The following is a 20,084-nucleotide window of genomic DNA, read 5'->3' as shown; positions in this document are numbered from 1 at the left end:
TGTTTCAGTAGAAGTTGCAGAGAAAAAAGTAAATCATTTGAATCACATGTTCTTCAATTGTCCCCTCTAGTCTAACCCATTTTCACAGAATAGCCAGATGAGAGCTTAGACCAGGAGGCCTATGCACAGATTCAGAGGAATTCCAAAAACTCACCGCTGGAATTGGGATTAGGAAATCTCTGATCCAGAGGCCATGAGGAAGCTAAGGTGACTTCCACACACTCCATTCAAGGGAACAAAATCTTCTCTTTGCCCACTTCTTTCACTATAGACCTGAAAGTTGTTTACCTCTCAGACAAACAAATTGCACTTCGCTAAACACACTACATGGAAGCAAATATTGTCCCTCTTCCTAATGAGTGGTTTAGGAGTTCAGGCCTCAAGCAGTAATCATGGGCATAAACCTCATGATTACACGGAACTCACTGATGTACCAACATTGTCAAACAGTACCAACACTGCATAATTTCTTGCTTTTGTACACATGGTAATAGAGACTATGAGCAACTTGAGGTGAGGTCTTGAATCTAATTAACCACTTTATTCCCTGTGTCTAGCATGGTGCCTGGCACAAGGCAGGGGCTTGATAAATAGTTGTTGAATAAACAAAATTCTAAGCTAATACTTTTTTCTTATGTTTAATTCAGTCATGGAAAACTATCACTTGAGCACCTATTATGTACCAGATACTATACAAAGCTGTGAGTAGACAGACAGAAATCCTTCCTCAGGCCTTATAGTCTAATTGAAATTGATGAAGTAACTTCTACTTCTGATGACTGACACTATTATGGTAACCTTGGGGATGGGCAACACTACTGCTGACCCTCAATTTCCTCACATTCAATTTAATGTTGGACAAAATGATCTACTCTATAAGCTTATTTAGTTCTAAAATTATTGTAAAGGGTACGAAATGTATAAAGCATTATGTAAATTAAGTTTTAAGATTATAAAATTATTTTTTAACTTGAATATGGCTCAAAATGGATATTCCCCCAGTTTGAAAGCAATTCAGCTTCTCAAATGGATACATGCACATCACTGTATGAACCACATAAAGAATTCAATGACTCTAGCATTGTTGTATTTTTAAAGCAGGTCTCTATTGTAAAATGTAACTTCTTTGAGAGCACAATATTTTACATTTGGTATCCTCTATAGGATCTAGTACTTTTCAAAAATATAGCGTTTGAAAAATTAATCAATGCAATGGAAACAATTTAAGAATCACCAAGGATCCTAAACTGAATGGTGAATGGCATTTAGAGATCCAAGAACCTCGTGAAATTACATGCAAAACTGGGCATAGGCCATTGTGTGGAATTCTTTGGTTTTACCAGAGTCTCAGAGAGATCTATTATCCAAAATGGTTCCTCCATTCAGTATATATTAATTGAATATCAACTACTTGCCCAGCATCATATTATGGTTTAGGCTTAGAGTCTAAAACTTTTTTTATAAATTATGAATACTGATTACAACAAATCTTTACAAGATCTGCTTTCTCATATTCACACCACTAAAAATAACGCATACTGTATTAAATATATCTACATCCTAAATCACCATCAGATTCTATGCATTTATGATATTTGCTAAAATATATATGCATATATATACACACATACATACACACATATGTATAATTTAAGAGATTTTTAGTGAATCATGTTGCTCAAGCTGTTTAAACTATTTCTAATTCATCAACTATCTTACACCACAGCTGCATTTTCAATCACAATGAAGATACTGTCCTTAAAAAAAATGATGGCATATAAAGAAAACTGCACAAAATTGTTTTATAAGCAGTTTTCTCAGGGACATTCCACTTACTGAAATAAACAGCTTTCATATGCTCCAGATGGAGAACAAAAAGTATTATTAAAATCTCATGGAATCCTCTCAAATTTAATGACAGTATTTCCCCTTTGGAAATTTTATAACTCTCCTCAATGCATTAAGCATCATCTACCTACAGTCAATCAATATTTATCTGAGCAAGTATTTAAATTTTCTGAGTAAGACTATTTTTACCTTTGAGAATGGCCGCCCTATTCTTGCCACAAACATATGGAAAGGAATATTTCTCCAGATACAAAGATTAAAATCCTAACCCACAGTAGACGTTCACTTTATGATATGAAAGTTTCTATGTAGCATGATTCAAAATGACGGTTTCAAAACAACATTAACTTACACTATGAGGAAACCATTCATTTCTAATTCCTACACTCTACCAGAACTTAGATGCAATTAGTGATAGTGGCCAGGAGATGGTGCAGTCTCATTTCCTAAAATTTACTTCATAGGCTTTGTGTAATTTACAAAGTTCACTTTAAAGAGAAATGTTTTATTAATGGCACTTGTTATCACAATTGGCGGATATGAATGAAAAGTAAGACATTCAGAAAAAAATAAGGAATTTAAATTTCTCAAAAGTTTTACTTATTACTAATCACTTATATGTGAATAGAATGCTTTAAAATACTTTGAATAGCTTTTTTTCTCTCCCGTGTACAAGGAACAGAAGAAGGAACAGAAGGAAAGAAAAAGTTCAAAGTAATAGTCATTTAGAATTACCTCAACTTTTCAATTCTTCCTTTTAGTTCATTTTATATGCTGGGTTGCTGTACACTTATAAATGTATTTTACAACTATAAACTCCATTTTTCAACAAAATAAAAACAAGTATAATTATAGGAATTCTACAACTGATATTTTAGGGAGAAAATTCATAAAAGTAAAAATATTTCCTGAAATGACTTTATTCAAGGCACATATAATGTTTAAATGCTTCTTTCACTTAGTAAATGCTAAAGAAGAATCTTTCGATCTCAAATCTATCATATCGGTTGTAAAAAAAAAAAAATAGTATTTTTAAGGTCTAGTATGCCATTCACATCCATAGTGTACACATTAATAGGTGTGGGTATGTGGGTTGTATTGCATGCTTCTAGAAATACTCCAAAGAGGGAGAATAGGCAGAAGTATTACAGACTGTCCTGATTTGGCCTGGAATACAATCTGCCACCAGTTACTGAGTCTTTGCTGGGAAGGTAGGAAGACTCCCTAATCATTCCTGAAAATGCATAATCCAAAGCTGGTCGAAAAGGCAATGCTGGTACCAACCCCGGAGTTAGGTAAGGAGACATAAAACCAGAGAGCCCCCTTCCTGGAGAGGAGTATGCCAGTCGTAATGGATTGATACCTAGTCTAGGATTTAAGCTGTAGAGACTTGAATCACCTCCATAAGAAGCAGAAGCAGTTTGAAGAGGAGAGAAAGCTGATTTATTCCCTAGAGTTCCAAAACCAATTCCACCTAAACTAAAATTTGAAGCTCTCTGAAAAGCTGTATTTTCCAATTCTCCTGAGTTTGCTAGGTCCCTGGTGTCTGGTTGTTCTTTCCCATTTAGGACCTGTTCAATGGCTTGAACCACATCCCCTTTGCAGAAGCGCAGAATGCCTTCTAGCCGGCTACGCCTATAACTTGGGAAAATCCTGGTAAGGATATCAAGAGGGTCTCTTGGTCTTGAGGACGGTGTGGGAAGGCTGACTCTGGTAGCAGTGAAGTCTTTGGCCCACTCACTTTCATTTCCTGATTCCAGATCAGATGATGACAGGGACCTGGGACTCTCTTCCCCTCCTGATAGCTCCCCAGGGTGAAGAGGCTGAATACTATCTTCCTGGTTCAAGCTTTCTGAAATAGATGGCCTGATGTTTTGTTTTCCAATGACACCATTAGACTTAGGAGATGATCCCAGAGTACACTGATGGGATTTAGAGACTGGCTCTTCTTGTCCACTCTGGCCTGGGTCACATTTACTCGCTTTTAGTTCTGGCGGATAGAAAAGAAGAAAAGAATCAAATAAAGGAAAACTTCCCAAAACACAGACAGTACTGCCTACTTGAAGATAATGCTGGATAAAATAATTCATTTACTCATAATATATCAGTAATATTTATTTGCTGCAAGAGACTTCAATGAATAAGAATTTTAAAAGGTCCTTCAGAAGTAAAGGCATTGGAATAGTGGGAAAATGCTATTTATTAGGTCATTCCAAGATCACAAAATTATATAATATATAAATGCTGTAGTTATTTAGGAATCAGAAGATAAAAGTCTATTATTACCCCAACTATTAATGTGAAACCAATATCTCATGTTATTTGCCCCATTTGGTGATTTCAGATTTTCCTAAATTTTACCCAAATTTCATTGTTATCCTGGTGAGTTGTTTTTTTTTTTTCAAAATGACACTATGCAAAAAGAACTAAATAAAATGACTGTTTAGATAAGTCAAAGGAAGGAACAATCTCAGTATGAAAATGAACATTCTATTTAATAAATAATACTACGTTTCAATTTTTTTTTAATGCTCACATTTCAGGTTCCAATTAAGTAACCTGAATAATGGGAAAAACAACAAAATTCTTCATTTCACTTCAAATCTAAACCAATAATCACCACTACTATACCAATCTCAAATCATACCAGAGCTTACATATTTCATTTTATGTGAGAGATGATACAGACTTGGTATTTTTCAATAATCCCCTATGAAATATGGACTTTCTTTTTCAATCCCTAGGAAATATTTTTTTTAAAGTTTAGAGTCAAATTGTTTCTAAAAGAAAATTATAAACTGCACTATTGCACTAATGCAATCTGTATGTATCTTCAAAGTGTCTTGTAAAACCAATATACTAGTCATTTGCTTCAAATCACAACTCCCTTCCAATATTAAGGGCAGTTTTCCAAAAATATTTGTACACAAAAATCTGATTTTATACCTCAACATGTGAGCATATTAATATTAATAAAACAGTAACATCTTAAATGCCCTTTTGCAGTTTATGCCAGGAAAATAGTAATGTATACATTCACTAAATAACTTTTATTTTGGTTTACATTTCCTCTTATCCTATAAACATATTTTACCTCTATTTCCATTAGAAAGAGTAAACTGTCAAGTGAGATACTCAGTATTTCTGTCAAACCTTCTTTTTCTACAAATGTTATGAATTCAACAAAACAAATACTGCCTAAGGCAGTGATTTGCACACACAATTTGCAATGCTCCTATGGTTTCTCAAGAAGCAGTCCTAAATTCTAAAGAAGTATCTATACTTCATTTTAAAATTAAAGTGTGTGCAATTTAACACTTTGAGGGTTAAAATTCTGTCATTGTATCAAACAGATAACAAAAGAAAAGATGTTGTTCTGTAAAACTACAAAGACTCTCTAGTATTTTCTTTTTTTTTTTTAATTTTTTTTTTTTATTTATTTATTTGAGAGAGAGAGAGAGAGAGAAACAGCATGAGAGGGGATAGGGTCAGAGGGAGAAGCAAGCTCCCCGCTGAGCCGGGAGCCCGATGTGGGACTCGATCCCAGGATTCCGGGATCGTGACCTGAGCCGAAGGCAGTCGCTCAACCAACTGAGCCACCCAGGCGCCCTCTAGTATTTTCAACTTTAAAAGAAACAATGAAACTTTTCTAATGAAGTCTGCCCAGTGGGGAGAGATTGGCCTTGGTCCACCATCACATTTTATTTCTAACTATGACCCACTAAATACGCACCCCCCCAAACATGTAAGGTATCAAAACTTCATGACTATAGCAATTTATGCACAAAACAATTTTTACTAGTATACTGTACTCATAGAGTACAATATAATGCAATAAAGTACTGATTGCATAAGACTCTGGAGAATAAGGTATTTTTAAGATACTGTGATATCATTTGCATCATCTCTCTGTTTTCTCAACTCCTATATCTGGTTTTATTTCTTTACTTTTATCATTGTATATTTTGTCTTATATTGGATACATATAGTCTTCCTTCTTTTGTATATAAGTTTTTTTGTGCGCAGAAAAATCTTATTCGCCTCTGAATCACTGTTAGCCTTTGTCTAATGAGTGAGTAAATTAAATAGACTACTGCAGCTCATGGATATTGGGTAAGAGGATGCAGTCAGTTTAGAAAAACTATAGATGTGGCTTTTCAAAAAAGTAGGTCAACTGAGGCAAAGAATAAAATAAAAAGAGAACACTTTGGGTACTCCCCCCAAAATCATATAAATCAATGTCTAACAGAGAGTTAGCAGCCAGATTTCATGGTCAATTTAGTTTACAGAATTTTTCTTTTTTATAGCAGCTATTATTTGCTTAATGACTTTGTTCTTCAGCACTCTTTGATTTTTCAGGAGAAATGTTTAATGTTTTGTCCACTGAAAAGAATTAGAACATGGGCAAAACGTTGACATAGGTGAACACAAAATCATATATGCCTTATTTAAATACAGAGAGGCTTTTTCAAAAGTACATCCTGTGATCCAAAAGATCTGCAAATTTCACAATTCAGGGAAGTTTTCTAATTAATAACTTACTTTTCATTACCAGAGAATTTCGTATTGTATGGCTTGAATTTATTAAAAAAAAAAAAAAACTGAAATGACATTTACACTGCTAGTGTTACCTGTAGAGGGCTGGGAAATTCACTAAAATACAATGAGATTTACATCAGCAGGAAAACTTAATTTGAGATAACTCTAATAAAAAAATGCTCATATCTTTTTTACATAACAAAGGGGATGGTGATTTGTGGTCAAAAAATAAGAGGAAAAAAACTAAAACTCCTTGGATAAGATACTGGACTTTGAAATTCTTCTTCCCAATGGTTTTACAAATCTGGAAAGCCTAAATTCCTTTCCTACGGGAAAGAGCTGAAACTTTAAATTTAGAGCTTTCTACACTTTTGGAGGCTAACAAACAGTCATGGGGTGGTGCTTAACATTTTTAAGGGAAAGAAAGGAGGTAAAAAAAGGTTTGGTAGATTTCAGATTTCTTTCCCACTTCTAGCTGGCACCAAAGGTTTGCCCCAAAGATGAGGAACTGTACTCTCAAACCTCAGTGAATTTCCCAGCAATACTGGAAGATTAACTGTGGTTTTATAGCTGAAAAGAGTACAGAGCAAGCCCAAAACCCAGCTTCTCTAACTAAGCTTTTCACCCAATGCCCGCTTCAAGTTCTAACTCACCCAAAGTAATAGCGACTTGGATGCAAATTCTGTTCCTAGCATGAGTTGCTCATCTATCACTCGCTTTACTTTTACATTATCTTATCCTATCACCTAAGGGTACAGAACGCCCTTTCAAGGTACGTGTCTCTAACACCCTCATTAACATTTCTATTACAGAGCAGTTTCCCAGAACTTAAATGAGTGCTTCTTTTAAACAACTTTTCTTGCCCACCACCAAGGCATGGCTACTTGTTTCCAAGAGTTTTTTCCAAAACAACCACTTTCCTTTGCAAAGGGTAAATGAAAAGACCAACTTACCTTGTTTTAGCTCCGTATTAGCTGGTTGGACAACTTGGAAAGCAGGGGTCGCCAGACTAGCCTGCCTCAAGGCACCCAGTCCCAGCGCCGTCACCGCCGCAGGGCCGCTGGAGGCCTGGGAATTCTCCGTTCGGTTGCCGGGGCCTCCAGATGTCCGACCCCCAGGCCCGCAGGGTCCAGGGTACAGGAGCCTCTGCAGCCCCCGGGCCTCGCTCTCTTCCTGGGCCTGTTGCCGGCGCAGCGCCACCTGGGCGGCCATGACGCGCTGGCGCTCCGCAATCAGGGTGCACTTGGCACACGCGCAGTCCCGCCAGCGGCAGAAGCGTTTGTGGCCCTTGAGTGCCGACACGACGCCGTGGTTGCGACAACGGGCGCACTTGGGTGTCCGCGGGTAGCCGCAGCCCACCGCACCCACGCCCCTCTCCAGTCCGGGAGCCGACGGGCAGCCTCCGCTTCCCGTGGCGGCTGCGGCTGCCCGCAGAAAGAGGCTGGGTGGCCGCAGGAAAGTTGGAGGAACTGGTATCCCCGGGGGTACTGGCAGCGCCGGAGACGGGGGCGGAGGGACGGCCGCCACCAGCCCCGGGGCCAAGTGGGGTCGGCCGCTGCCGCTGCGGTCTCTGCTGCCACACTGTGACTGCTCCATTCCCAAGAAGTGTCTGGCGAGCGAAGTGCGCAGTCCACAGCTAACCCTGCCGGGAGCGGGGTCCGCAAGGACCGGCCGTGGTCCCGCTGCCTCCCACCCACACACGGACAAAGTTTGACAGAATTCCCGCCGGGGGCTGGAGACGCTAAGAGGCGCAGATGCCCAGTGAGCTTCAAGAGTCCCGGGGCGCTAAGTTAATGCCCCTCTGCTCCGCGCGCTCAGCCCTCTGAGTGGGTGAAGGGACGGCTGGAGAGGCTACCCCGCCCACCGGGTCTCCCCGCCGAGCGCTGAAGCCCTGAAAGGGCGGGCGGGCGGAGTGGGACCGCCTGGGAGGAGGGACCGTGGGAGACACAAGAAACCTCTTGATGGGCTGTCAAGATCCCTTCCCCAAAAAAGCCTTTTTCTCCCACTTGCCTCCCCATGAATTCCTCAACGTCTATTTTTGTTAAATAATCAAGCCCTCTGCCATGCCTCTTACCGCCCTTCTTAAATTAAGCAAGATTGGAAGTTCTTTTCTCAGTCCCACGCTTCTTCAAGCAAGTTTGAAAATTTGGATGTGGAGTTGTTTTTCCTTTTCCTTTTCCCTGGTGAAGTTTTCAGGATGGTAGCATGGCCAATGTTAATGAGAAAGCACAGCTTGACAGATGGCAAATATTATGCACCTGAAAGATGCTTTATTTTAAACGGGTCTTAGGACTGCATCAAAACAATGGATAAATAATGAAGGGAGTTCATTCACATACGGATTCTTCTCGTTCATTCTGTTTATTTACAAATGCAATTTTGGATTGCACGCATTATTATATTTTGAAATCCGACCACCCAAATAAGTCTTTATGCATTTCTTATGTGGAAGTCTTTATAAGCAGCAATTGTGTTCAAGCTGTTTCAAAAATACTTCACATTTCTATTGTAAAATACTGGGAAAGGCCATTTAGACCATTCCTTAAATATGCCATCATAATATGCAGTCTTAAAATACGCATTTAATGCCCTTAATCTTAAGAAAAGATCATATTGCTTTTAAACCAAAAGAGCATTTGAGGCAGAAAATTCATGAGTGTTTGTTCTTAATGGAAAGGAGAGTCAGGACTGTCAGTTCTTCAAAATAATATTCAACTACAGGCAATTCATATTCTAGCCCTAAAATGGTAAGTAACAATGACATTTTTACCATCACAACCACGGACATCCAAAGCAGACACTGCTAATCAATCTGGGTTTTCTCCTGCCTGCGCACTTCACACCATCCCCACCAACACCATCCTCCCATATCAACATCCTAACATCCTATCATAGAGGTTTTGCACCCCTTCCCAAGCACTGGAACTACCTAGGGAACTTCTAAAAGATAGATTCTCCAATCCAAGTATTCTAATTCTTTGGGCCTGAGTCTTTAAACTCTCAAGGTGATGATTATAATCAACCAAGGTTTAAAACTAAGACTCTAGGAACGTCTACCCTTTGCAGATTCTATAATACTCAAATTTTCTCATACTTCTAGATCTTTGCTCAATCCACTCCTGTCTGATAGCTAGTTATTCCCTAACTGTGGAACACAAATCCAACATTTAAGAAATGAGTTTTTAGTGCTATGTGGATCATTAAAGTACAATGAAGGGGTGCCTGGGTGGCTTAATCAGTTGAGCATCCTACTTTTGATTTTGGCTCAGGTCATGATCTTGGGGTCCTGGGATGGAGCCCCAAACCAGGCTCCGTGCTCAGTAGGGAGTCTGCTTAAGGATTTTCTCTCTGCTTTTACCCCTGCTCACGCTCTCTCTCTCTCTCTCAAATAAATAAATAAATCTTTGAAAATAAATAAATAAAGTACAATCAATTACCTAGTGAGAAAACAATTCCTTTTCTCTATTATTTTTAAGACTTGGTAACCTAAAGGAAAAGGATCAACTTGATAAAAGTATGTCTTTAGAATCTCTAAAGACTTATTGTGCTTTATAACAACAACAACAACAAAAATTAAGAGCTTCAAGTACCACTGTTTACCCTGAATTTAACACTGTTTTTCTGTTTTTATTTGATTATCAAGTTACCTTCCAATTATGGCAGCAAGTGATACTGGTTTTCATCCAAGGAAGTGAAAATAATTTTTAAGTGAATGTATTTAAATAAGACATGTGTCTATTTAAATGAGAAATAATCAATGTGTGAAGGACTGAAAACTAATAAACTATGGTGACAAAAATTAAAGATCTAAATCAATGGAGAGATATGCCATATCCATGGGACAAAGACTCAATATTGTTAAGAAGACAATTCTACCTACATGATTTATAGATCAATTTCAATCAAAATTTCAGCAAACTTTTTTTGGTAGAAATTGTCAAACCCATTCTAAAATTCATATGGAAATGCAAAAGAAGGACTGAGAATAACCAAGGATAAAGTTGCAAGGCTAACAGTATCTTGTTTCAAAAATTATTACGAAGTTACAGTAACCAAAACAGTGTAGCACTGGTGAAAAGATAGAAAAATCAACCAATGTGACAAAACAGTGTTTAGAAATAGACTTACCCATAAGTAGACAACTAATTTTATACAAAGGTACAAAGACAATTTAGTGGACGGAAAATGGATAGTTTTTTCCAAACAAATTTTGCTGAAACAACTAGACATCCGTATGCAATGTGAAGGGACAGTGAAAGATGGATAGGAGGGATTACAAAGGATCAAAGAAAACTTTTGGAGATGATGAATACATTAGTTATTTTAATTGTGATAATGATCTGTGTATATACATATGTCAAAACTTATCAAATTGTGTACATTATATATTTGCAGTTTATCGTTTGTCAATTATACTCTGATAAAGTCATTATAAAAAATAAAACCCCTGTTGCTCTGGAAAAGAAAGGCATAGAATAATGTGAAAGTATTGGAAGCAAAGGTAATCCTAACCTTAGCTCCCAAAACTGGAGCAATGATTTTAAAACACTTGTAATTCTCCTCAAACACACTGGAAAGCTTGAATCTCTTCTCTTAATAGTATGACATGTTCTCTCTTTTTCTCAAATTATGTATACTTTTTTTCTCTTTTTACTCTGACAGCAATTGAGTACTGTGGCTGTTCTTATAAGTCACTGAGAAGATATTAACAGCTGCAATTTAGCAGTGGCAACAGTTTCATCAAATGAAAAGGTGATGAGAAAGAAGAAACATGTTTTTAATTAAAGTGTGTGCAAGTATCACAAATATGTCACTTACAAATTTATAAACAAAGTAAAAAAAAAAAAAACCAGACTGGTCTAATAAATGGGAACTGTAGAGGCATATCAGAAGGAAGGAAAAGGATCTAATAAACAGAATCTCTCCCAAGTCCAAAAACATTAATGTACCTCCCTTTTAAATCATTCATTTATACTTGAATTCCTTGTCAACCTAAACTCTTACAGTCAACTGCCATTTTTTGTAGGTTCGTTAAAACAGTGAATCAGCAAAGAGGAGTGGAACTGTGAATCAGCAATTATAAATATAGGCCTGGCTCTGATCTTAATTAAGCTCTTACAACTTGAATTGGATAGTTAGGTTCTCAGCTTCACTTTTCCCACTGACAACTGAAAACATTAAGTCATTTTCAAGGACAGTTCCACGTCTGTGGTTCATTTCATTTGCCAAGTCTAGTCTGTGTTCTTAATCTCTAAAGAACATCATTACTACCCCCTCTAAAGCCTCTGTCAAAGCATCTTTCTTGCTGGTAGAATATCCTGGACTAACCTGCTAGTAAAGGAAAGTTAAAGTATATGTGCTTAGCTTGGCTGGAAGCTTTTGGCAAGAGGACTGTGGATTTGGAAGGAAAAGCTCAAATTTGTCTCTTCTTTCATGCTTAAACATGTACAATTCACTCCATGGCTTCAGCATAAAGGTGAGCACACCTTATATAGTCCATCTACTCCAAGGTTTTCCAGAGCCATACTATGTATGCTAATATCATGTTTTGTCAGTCTTGAGGGGTCTGAACTACACATCTCTTTGCCTGGGGTTCTCCAAAAAGTAATTGAGCATTAATCCTGATTGGGAGACCAGTCCACAGACTGACAAAAATTTCAGCCATTGGACTGTGGTTCATCAAATGGCTAAGCATCCCAGGTCTGGAAAGAAACAGGTCTCCTCTGGGACATAGCCTTTCCTTGAGTACTGTTGGGAGAAGGAAGAACATGTTTGGTGATACATATAATTGGCCAAGAAATGTTACTATCCGAAACCCAATATCTACCAGTAAATGCTCCCTCCTGAAAACACCCTGCAGCTAAGGAGAGATCATTCTTTATACCAGAGCTGTAACTAACCACAGCATTGTGCATTTTAGGAAATAGAACTTCGTTAGAGGACATCATCTCTGAACCCTTGCTCTGGGATGGCAAGAAGCCAGTTGGAGACCATACACATTATTCCCCCCCACGCCCCCACCATCAACAGGACACAGATTACAAAATAGAGTAGCAAGTGTTTTCCTTTATTGCTTTATGAGCTCTTTCTATACAAGATGATGTTTACCTGGAATCATAATAAACTAACAAAGAGAATGGAAAACTACCTATTTTTTTTTCTGTATCCATTTCTAAATGCCCAGCAAATGGTAAACACTCAATACATTTTTGAAAATAAAGAATGGATGCTACAGAACTTATTTGTAGTTTGGCTGAATAGGCACTAATATCACATTACTTTTCCTTTGTATTCTGCAATTTCCAGTGCACTAAAAATTAATCTCTTCCAGGTTTACCTCTGTGGAGTTTATATAAACTGGAGTGTGATTTCTTTTTAAGTATGGTTTATTGTTTACTTTGTTTTCTGTACTTTTGTTTAATATTAAATAAGGTACTTTATGACAATGTTTTCATAAAGAAAAGGTCTTTTGAAACTCTACAGTTACACTTTTAATACCACTGTACCGTATTCAGTACTTTTCAATATGTTTAGATCTAAGCATATACAGTTGCTTATGAATGTGACTGATTAATGCATATCATTACTTCTACTCTTTTTTCTGCATATAAAAACTTTGCAATATTTTATATATAATAATTTTAACTTAATAATGTGATAAACATTTCCGTTTTTTTTTTCAAGATTTTATTTATTTATTTGAGACAACCCACAGAGAGAGGGGCACAAGCAGGGGGAGTGGCAGAGGAAGACGGACAAGCAGACTCGCCACTGAGCTGGGAGTCGCAGGGCTCAATCCCAGGACTCTAAGATCATGACCTGAGCTGAAGGCAGACACTTAACCGACTGAGCCACCCAGGCGCCCCAATATTTCCCATTTTTTAAAGATTTATTTATTTGAGAGAGAGGGAGAGAGAACACGACAGGGGAAAGGGCAAAAAGAAAATCCTCAAGCAGAAAGGGATGAATAGGGGCACCTGGGTGGCTCAGTCGTTAAGCGTCTGCCTTCAGCTCAGGTCATGATCCCAGAGTCCTGGGATCGAGCCCCGTATTGAGCCCCACATCTGACTCCCTGCTTAGCAGGAAGCCTGCTTCTCCCTCTCCCCCTGCTTGTGTTCCCTCTCTCGCTGTCTCTCTCTCTGTCAAATAAATAAATAAAATCTTTTAAAAAAAGGGCAGGGGAGGATGAATATGTGAATTGAAAATGTTTTCTATATTTCAAATTACCTCCTTAGTATAAATTGCTATAAATAAAAGTACTGAATTAAAGGTTCTGAATATTTTTAAAGCTTTTGACTTAGGTTACTAACTTTTTTCCTGAAGACATCAGATGAATTTTAATTATAATATGCAGGTCATTTCATTATTATCCCATGTATTCTCTTTTGGTTTTCTTTTAAATGGCAATGGTTTTCTTACTATGAAATTGATGCTGCTTTCTCCTGAAATAACAGCAATAAGCCAGAGTTCCTTTAGGAAAATAATTCTACAAGGTTTCAATTCATAGAAAAATAATCACCATTTGGCAAGTCTTTGGTTGCATATTGGGAGGAATTAAAGGAAAACATGGCAAAAGATCCAATCATTGTAACATACCCTAATGGTTCCTTGAGTAAATTATACGGCCTTTCACAAGCTTGCTGATTTAAACAATTCTTTACAAAAGAGAGCTGTTGACTTAGACTATAACAAGAAACCTTGGTGCCATCGTGGTTAATTGCATAGCACATATTCAAAGCTATGCTCTTTATTTAGTTCACGCTAATGGAGCTAAGTCTATCATGTAAACAGGCTCAGAACTTATGAAATTCTTGTTTTATTTTTTTACTCAGGATATTTAAAGTTAATTCATGCTCAGGGATTGAGATAAGCTCTGTGATTCGTCTTCACTGAATGAACCCACTTTCATAAATTAATGTATGTGAAAACATTTCCTCAGAGTTCAGTCCTTAAACAAACAGCAACACAGTTTCACTCAGGAAGTATGTGAAAGCCCTTTATGTGGCTATTAAAGATCGTAACAGAATGAATAGCGCATATTAAACACCGAGGCTTTTTAGTAAGAAGTCTAATTAAAAATTACACCCCAGATAAGTTAATTTTAAAAACAACCATTAATCAATAAGTTTCCCTCATAAAATGTTACCATCTTAAAGGAACTTCTATATATGAAGGACATCTCTCTTATTATAGCTACCTCTTAAGAGTTGGATTTTGTGTATCATGCACCATGCTCGGGCTTTATGTATTATGTCATTTAATAGTCTTAATCACCGTATTGAGGCCAATTATATTATTCTAATTTTACAAATGAAAAAAAGTTTCAAAGAGAAGAAGTTCTCAAGATAGTCTAATGTTCAGACTCCTTACACTCACACTTCTCCCCAGAAATCAGGTTAGTTCTACTATAGTACAGACTTGCAAAGCAACCCATTAGGTAAAGTTGTCCATGATGTACTTACTCAGAAGGGATACTTATTGGATGACTCAGGAGCAATCTTGAAAATGCACCTATTCTTTCAGTTATCAATAGTCCCATTAAAAAAAAAGTGTGAAGAAAAAAAGAAAATTAAAAGTGCCATAGTTTGCACATCTTCTTTTAGAAAAGTTTAATGATGAAGTTTTTGTTGTTTTTCCTGTTCTTCCCCACCTTATCTTTCCACCTAAATAACAGTAAAATAAATCAAGGCAAAAAATTTTACCATTATTTTTTTATACCACCAGAAATTTCAAACATGTTTTCCTTTTACTCTCAAGCATCACAAAGTCAAATTAGATATCAAATTTTACACCTTCAAAACTGACATTCAATTCAAAGGTGATCTTTTCCTCCCAAGGAAAGTGTTGTAAGACCTGCCATTCAGCATTAGAAAAAAATGGTTAAAGGCTTTCCCAAAATAAAAATTTACAAAGGAAAAGTTCATATATGCCCATTTAGAAAACAAAATAGTTAACTTTAAAAAGCAGAAACATTTTGGGGCGCCTGGGTGGCTCAGGCGTTAAGCGTCTGCCTTGGGCTCGGGTCATGATCCTGGGGTCCTGGGATCGAGCCCCGCATCGGGCTCCCTGCTCAGCGGGAAGCCTGCTTCTCCCTCTCCCACTCCCCCTGCTTGTGTTCCCTCTCTCACTGTGTCTCTCTCTGTCAAATAAATAAATAAAATCTTAAAAAAAAAAAAGCAGAAACATTTTAATGTGCTATTTCCTACTGTATTCCATTGATTGAACACAAAAAAGATATGTAAATCAATTCCTCAAATATCCTCAACTCCCTATTTCTTCATGAAGAATTGCCATAGGACCTAGAAAATAATTTTTTGTAAGTTATTGTTATAATATATGATGAAATTAACTTTGAAAGGAATTACACATTTCTGCCTTTTTCTCTTCTATCCTTTGCTATGCCAGAGTCTGTCTTCTGGAGCTTTCATTAGAAGTATCCCAATTAAAAAGCTGTGTGAGTTTAAAAAAAAAAAAAAATGGCTTCCCTTCACAACAAGGATTCTAAATAAGAAGTAAATTTGGTAAATCAGTACCTCCCTGGCTCTCAGCCATTCACATCTTTTGGTTTTGAAATTCATTTCTTTGTGAGCATAAGGTGGTTGTTACGAGGTGTTGTCAGGCCTCTGACAGGGTTATTGTGCATGGTAGAAGGTGGGAGTTTTTGATCAATGTCTTCAAAGTCAAAGCTTGGAAAATAATAGGTGCACATCAAAACCCAGTGCCATAATGCAGTTCACATCGGGCTCTTTCAGGTGGCCCCAGGGAATTACTTAATGCTCATGTTGAGCTTTACAATAATTAGTCATCTATAATGGTGTACTAAGATTTATGTGAAGACTTATAACTCAAGATTCATTATCAAATGACGTTCAGGAAAATCATTACCAGAAGAAAAATAAAGGAACTTACCCATTTATTGATGTTCTCCTCCCATTTTTTCTGAATCCCTGACTGATTGCATTTCTGTTCTTAAGACATCTTTTATTGACTCAATATCTTTGTATTATAAGAATGCCCATATTTAATTTTTTAGGCCATTTATGCAATTATTTCATGATATCCTGCCTAGTAGATCAAGTTACTGACCTTAAACCTTTTTGTTGTAACTTTTCCTAGATTCTTATCACTTTTCCAAAAAGCCTTAAACATTTACAGTTGCTTTAAAATGAGGGTGGGTTTTTATGTTATTTTTAGTTTTTCCTTTTCTAGAACAGAGTTATTGGTAACATTTAAGAAAAAAGCGATTTTGTTCATATATCCATACAAATAGCACAACTGTCATATATCATATGATATATATCATATATATATGTGTATATATATATGATTTCTTAAAGAAACTATTAAGTCACAGGTGGAAAATATACAAAAAAGTCAAATCCACAGTTAAGAGTTAAATGTACCATATGTTTCTCGAATACTGAGGCACAATGGGGTGCATTAAGAAACTCATTAAGTCAATGGAAATAGCAGCTGGGCTCTATAGAGATGTCTATTCACTTCTGAAATAGAAAAACACAAAAATAGTGGACACATCCCATTTCTTCTCAGATTTGAACTGATCATGTTAGCATGGGGCTAGTGCAATGCGAAATACTGATGTACCTTTCCTCTCAGCATCTAATTAATTTCATTTTAATAGTCTTTTCTTTATGATTCCCAGTGATGGCAAAGATGTCTATCTCCCCTTACTTTTTGAATTTTTCTTATAAATAAAATTAAAACTTTGCCAAAGCACCTAAATAACAGAGTCATGCACATTGAGCCTAATAAATGAGTTGGGCAATAAAAAAAAGTCTGAATATGTCGGGTTTGATTTTATGGGCTTCAGAATGAAATGAATTTTCTAATAATACAAATTGCCCCCACTAAAATTTTGTGTGATTTTGGGAAAGGCCTTGGTTCTCAAGGCATTTGGGTTTTTTCCTCTATAAAATGCAGTTTCAGATGTTTGTTTCTTCTGTGTCAGTCACTTTAAGAATCTGATGAAATCTCTGAGAATCTGACTTGTGCACATATAAATAAAATTTACATAGCATTTCAAGTGCCTTTTAGACTGGGAACCATAAAGGATTCCCAAAGTCCCTTCCTGGCTTAAAATTCTATGGTTCTATAATTAATATCAATATAAAACTTCCTTTAATTTTTAAGCTAAAGTTTTTAAAGCACATCTACAAAACTGAGACCAAGTCTCTAAGGTCTCTGAAATGTACCTTGGAAGGAATTTAATACAGAATTATGGAATCTTAAGAGTTCAAAGTAACCTTAGCATTGATTAGTTTTCTACTGATAGATTACAAGTCATAATATCTACATTCATGTTTTACCAAGAACAATGCTCTGAAACAGAATGAGAAAATAAGCCTGAAAAAAGTAACACCTCCAGCCATTTTGGTTCAATAATAGTAATTCATATTCTTGAATTTATTTTCTTCTTATATCATCTTCAAAATTCTCACTGAATTAAGAAATGTTTAACTAAGGGGACAAAACAAAAATGTTTTCCCTACTTGGTAGTCACCACATTACAAAGGTTAAATTCCTCAGAGATCATTCAAGCTTTCATGCCTAAATAATGAATTCAGAAGCACAAAGCATAAATTCTAAAAGCAAATCCACATTATTATCATAATAGCTTAAATCATTTGAAATCCTAAAGCAGGTAAAGTCAGGTCCTACAGTCTTTCAAAATTCCAAGCCTCTCAGGGGTTTCCTTTTAATGTTTTCTGCATCTGTAGAACTTTTAAAAAATCAATTGAGTGATATGAATATTTAGACACTACTTACCACCCTAAATTATTTAAGCTTCTGTATTTTTAAATATATGTGTATCTTCATTTTAGCTGAGGGAAGTTTTTGCCCCACTCAAATGTGTGCTCTCCTCTTCAGTGAAAGGTTTATCAGACTTCACATGCTGTTCAGATAAAGAGGTGTGGACTGTTAGATTTTCAGTCAAGATATGGACATTTGGAATTTGATTTGGGATGGAAAGCAAGAAGAGAAATTGCTAACAGAAAGAAAGCAGGTATCCCGTCTCTTTGCTATCTCTGTAGTCTTGTACTCTTAACTGATCCCTTGTCGTAAGTTACCAAATGCTCTAGTAGCTGCTCTCTTGCAAAGTCCTCCCTCAACCACATTAAAATACCATTCCTTTTTACCTCTCCTTCATAGCCAAATCTCAGGAAGAGTTGTCTAAATTCTTCATCTAGGATCTACTTCTTCATCTAATATTAAGCCCCCAGTCTCATCAAACAGGTCTCTATTCCCTCAATTCACCAGCAACATTAAGTAGGGTCACCAATGATTCCCATGCTGCCAGATCAAAGGACACTTTTCATTCTTCACCTGCTTGGCCTCTCAGAAGTATTCAACACAATTAAGTATACTTAAAATCCTTCTCTCTTGACTTCCATGATACCATAATTTCCTGTTTTTTCTCCTACTTCTCTCCTTCCCCCAATCTTATTCATTCCTCCACTTTTCCTTTTTCCATATATAAGCCTGTTTTGGTCCATTTGTGTTTATGATTATTTAATGCCTATTTCTTCCCATAAGGATAGGAAACAGGACTATTTTGTTTCCTGTGTTCTCAGTGCCTTGATTACCTAATAGATAATCAATAAATATGTATTAGACAAATGAACGGAGAAGGCCTGGAAAGGGATCTAGGTATGACAGGTCTCATGGGCATCTAGGATCGTTTTAGGGGACTGTGAAAAACAAAACAAAACAAAACAAAAAACAGTTCATTTCACTACAGAGTACACTTCAAGTGTGTGATCAGAAAAAACAATCCATAATCCATTAGTTATAAAGACTCTATTGGTATAAAGAGGTATTTCTAGATACATGGGAAAATGGAATAATATAATTAATTACCAGGTGGTAATTAATTCTATAGAAACACATTTGTTTAGCATTCTCTGTGTGTCAATTCAGGCTGTCTGGGAAGCAGACACCAAGACATAATTAGAAATGCAAGAAATTTATGGGGGGGGGCACCTATGGAGGATAAGGGGAAAGGGAGCAATAGTAGATAGAAGAGCTTTAAACCATGATGCCAGTCTGACCCCTGCAAGCAGATACAGGAACAAGAGGACAATTGTGTAGGAAGAGCCTCAGACTATAATACAGTTCTGAGAATGTCTCCATCAGGCCAGCAGGGATCCCCAGAACAAAGACTACCTGTTAGAGGAATCCTGCTTTGGGCAGAAATGGTCTGATTCTAGTCACTGGCTGGGAGAAGCCTGAGGAGAGTCTGACATCAGTATGAACACTGTGGTGAATACTTCCTTGTAGCAGGTTATTTCTCAAAAGGAGAGCTGACTGGTGCACTTTCATCGATGTTGTGCTCTGAAAGTTTTTATAAGTCATGTCTAACTACTGTCTTAAATGGGACAGCATGTAACTTTACTCTATGGGCAGGAAGTATATTCTTAAAATTGACCCCATTATTATTTGTCAAAATAATTTATAAAATTTTCCCACAATTAACAAACACATGACAGCTTTTTTTTTTTTTTTGGCAGTTCAGTTGTTTCTCCTTTCTAATTCCTAAGAGTTTATTTAAAGATCTGTGGAACATCAATGTGCCAAAATTGGGCTAAGATACAGACAGAATCTTTGGCTTCTCTGAGGCTAGTTCTTTCTCAAATGGTTCCACTTATATTCCAGATTGAGTAAACGTTCTATCTTAT

The 20,084-nt window shown here is 36.8% G+C and overlaps 1 protein-coding gene across 1 annotated transcript; it reads right to left on the bottom strand.

Annotated features, from left to right (window-relative positions):
• Window positions 1-2,868: 2,868 nt before the first annotated feature.
• Window positions 2,869-8,133, bottom strand: DMRTA1 (DMRT like family A1). The gene is made up of 2 exons (XM_006740618.3): window positions 7,341-8,133; window positions 2,869-3,838 (listed from the first exon to the last, which is right to left on the bottom strand). The coding sequence occupies exons 1-2, from the start codon at window positions 7,981-7,983 to the stop codon at window positions 2,994-2,996; spliced, it is 1,488 nt and encodes a 495-aa protein (XP_006740681.1). The 5' UTR covers window positions 7,984-8,133; the 3' UTR covers window positions 2,869-2,993.
• Between the last annotated feature and the right edge of the window lie 11,951 nt (window positions 8,134-20,084).

Source organism: Leptonychotes weddellii, chromosome 14, assembly GCF_054177405.1.
Source record: "Leptonychotes weddellii isolate Sample4059 chromosome 14, ASM5417740v2, whole genome shotgun sequence".
Classification (NCBI taxonomy): Eukaryota; Metazoa; Chordata; class Mammalia; order Carnivora; family Phocidae; genus Leptonychotes; species Leptonychotes weddellii.
This window is presented reverse-complemented; position numbering and strand designations above follow the sequence as displayed.